This window comes from Morone saxatilis, unplaced genomic scaffold (assembly GCF_004916995.1).
Source record: "Morone saxatilis isolate NCDOM2014 unplaced genomic scaffold, NCSU_SB_2.0 Contig2, whole genome shotgun sequence".
Taxonomy (NCBI): Eukaryota; Metazoa; Chordata; class Actinopteri; family Moronidae; genus Morone; species Morone saxatilis.
Window position 1 is genome coordinate 5,748,959 of NW_023339762.1, and position 3,079 is coordinate 5,752,037.

Sequence of the window (3,079 nt, forward strand, 5' to 3'; positions counted from 1 at the left end):
ATTGGGTGAAGTGGGCAATGGATTAGTGATATGCTGTAACTGATTCTGTGTTAGAGAGGAGGGCGAGTATGGCTGTGTCATCAGAGTACTTCCGCCAGGGCCTGCAGCTTTGTGTGGACTGACCCTCTGCTGCACACGCTCAGTGTGGGAACCTGTCTGTCCTCTGGCTAGGTTTTTTGCATTCGTCACACTGTTGCCAAGCATAAAAGGGTTGAGCTTGTAGGTCAGTGTGACATTACTGTGGCAGACGGGGTTGCTATTGTAGTCTCCTTTATTGTGTATTCTTTATCTAAAGCAGCAGGAAACGTTTTTTTGTGAATGTTCTTTAGTGGCATTTAACAAGCACCATTTCGTATAAGTTATTTACCAATCAAACCCTCCAACTATTCTCTAGTGTCAGCTTTTCCAGTGTATGGATTTTATGCTTTTCTGTTTTGTATCATTGTAAACTAAATATCTTTGCTGTCTGTGGGACTAAACAAGACATCTGAAGACATCACCTTGGAGTTTTGTTTGACACTGAATGACTAATCAATTAATTAAACTTATACAACTTAACAATAAACCCTACCAAATAAACAGCTAGTCAAGATGTGAAAAGGTGTGTTGTTGGCCTGCTGAGGTAGATGGTAAGTGAGTCCATTCAGATATTTTGATGAAGCAGGAAAAGAACAGGTTGAATTAATCATGGAAACATTCCATTCAAGTGACCCAACATGGATTCAAGATGCAGAGGGTATCGTTCAGTTCAGTTCTCCCCTAATAAGTTTTTATGTACTCAGGCTTGTACCTTCTAACTTTCTTCAAGATTAATGTCACTGTATTACTGCACCCTTATCAGAGTCTGAGGTTGTCAGGTAGGGATCTTTCAGCCATGAGAAGGTGTAAGATTATAAGGGACAGAGCTACACCTCAACTCTAAAACAAACTTCCAAAATCAGTATCTTATCACCTGTTTTTAAATTTACATTTTTCACATTTTATTAGAAAGCTTTTTCATAACTGTATTAAATTCTGTACATTTGTTTGCGTGTGTATTTTGCAGTATGTGTGTATTCAGATTTGTTTAATTTGCACTTTGGGAAGTGTTCCAAAGAAAAAATTATTATAAGATATTTCTTAACACAGTTATTTATCTTTTGTACTATTGTAGTATCTTTTGTATTCAACCAGGAACATTACTTCATTCATGTCCATCAAAGCTAAACTAGTGCTCCATCTGTGAGTCGCATAACATTGTCTATGGGTAAAAATTATTGAGACTTTTACTTCCTGAGCGTCTATAATCATTAGCCGTTGTCTTGATCACAGGTGGGAAAATGAAGTTGCGACAGAGTTCATGCCACCGTACAGATTCTCCCTCAGAAACACCAGCGTCTTCCTCCAGGCGTCTTCCTGAGCACGAGAATGTGCCACAGTCTCCCCGCCCCACAGAGCCATCACTGCGAAGACAACAGGAAGCCGAAAAAGCCGTCAAAACTCAAGCCTGAAGTCCGATTTTGACATCAAATAATTGCGTCCTGTCTCTGCATACAGCTTCACAGTCTGAAGGTGAACTTACACTTCTGACCGGTGCCGACTGTTTTGAAGGTGCTTGCTCGGGCATGCGGCGTGTACGGAGGTTCAATCAGGTGACCAACGTTCGGATATGCCAGGACGGTCAGCAGGTGGCTATTCCCCGCCCGCTCCATCATTTCTTTTATCTGGAAAACAGGAAATAAAATACATCATCTCATATTTCTCAGAGGGTTTATTTATGTATTTTTATTTCCTCTCCTTGGGTGTGATTTTTAAGTTTGTATATTTGTTGTAGTTTTTGTAAAACTTTGTTTATTGCTTTTAAGTAATAAACATATGAAAGCACGTACAAAACACATGCTCGGCTCAAAAGAGTAAATAGTAAATGAGTAAGTTAATAAATAAATGAGTTGCAAAGACCAAGAAATGATTAAATGCAGCTAATTCAAATACCAGCAGTGCATACCCAGTTTCACTATACTGGTAACAATATCATCAGCAATGCTGAAATCATAAATGTTGTTCTTGCAGCTTGAGTGCCCAACGAATGAGTCATAAGTTTGGTTTCTGGGTTTTGAAGATCCAGATAGTAACGCCATTTATCTTCACTTCAGTTTCCTCTATGTGATCGGTGAAGTTGATTCCTGTGACTTTAAACTAACAGACCAAGTTTGTTAGTCACACAAGATGTTGTCATGTCAGTAAACTTACGTCCATTGCAGACTCGTAGGCGGGCCAGTTCTGATCGTCCTCACCTACAACCAGCAACAGAGGACACTGGAGTCGCCCCACCTGTTCAGAGACAAACAGCAGCAGCATTTCAGCTTTTATCACAGGCTGCACATTCAGATTTAAAGCATTACCTAACATTACCTGTGGAATCATTTAGGACATGGTTTAAACTCAGAACATGGAATAAAGACTAATCTCAATGTAATGTATTTAAATGTTGTTTTTTAAAAACAATAGAACCCAATTGTACATTTCCTTGCAAGTGTTGTGAAAAAAAGTATTTAAGATTAAGACTGAGATTACAGAACATGCTCTGTAGCCACCCCATAGGCTGCTCATAGGCTACCACATTGGGACCCCTGCTCTGAACAGATGCAATTCCATGCAAACCCCCTTTTCTGATTTAAAGAAAATTAAACTCACATCTATTTTTGTTCAAGAAAATGTCTAATAAAACACTTTAGTCTTGCACAAATGAAATTCACAAATGTGTTCTGTAATTAACAAATGAAATAACTGAGAATCAAAAGTATCAAAAAGAAATTGTGGCTGGTGGTACTCACGTCTACTTTGAGTGTGGGGTCGGTGGGGATGGGGAGCAGCAGATCTCGCCAGATCACCTGGTTCTCCTCGTTGAAGCGAGTCTTCGAGGCATTTCTGATTGGACCAAAAAAAATTTTTTTAATTCTTCATCTTCTGCAAATCTGACTGATGGTGACTAATACTTGAATTATTGGTGAGACAGACTTTGGAAGATTGGGCAGATTTGCACACCTCCCTGCTCTTCTATGTGCATACATGGAAAAGTTTAAGACAAGGAGAGCAGCAG

At 39.4% G+C, this 3,079-nt stretch overlaps 1 protein-coding gene across 6 annotated transcripts in view; it reads right to left on the minus strand.

The window, feature by feature from the left end:
• Positions 1–676: 676 nt before the first annotated feature.
• Positions 677–3,079, minus strand: part of LOC118330655 (peroxisomal succinyl-coenzyme A thioesterase-like) — an 8,340-nt gene continuing 5,937 nt past the window's right edge. For 5 of the 6 annotated variants that reach the window (XM_035665288.1, XM_035665292.1, XM_035665289.1 and 2 more), the window contains exons 8-11: positions 2,814–2,907; positions 2,230–2,310; positions 1,562–1,703; positions 1,300–1,442 (exon numbers count right to left, since the gene is read on the minus strand). In XM_035665288.1, coding sequence (XP_035521181.1) covers positions 1,306–1,442; positions 1,562–1,703; positions 2,230–2,310; positions 2,814–2,907 — 454 coding nt within the window. In that variant the 3' untranslated portion in view covers positions 1,300–1,305. Of the gene's footprint in view, positions 1,443–1,561; positions 1,704–2,229; positions 2,311–2,813; positions 2,908–3,079 lie in introns of all 6 variants that reach the window. The other variant, XM_035665293.1, reaches the window with a different exon arrangement.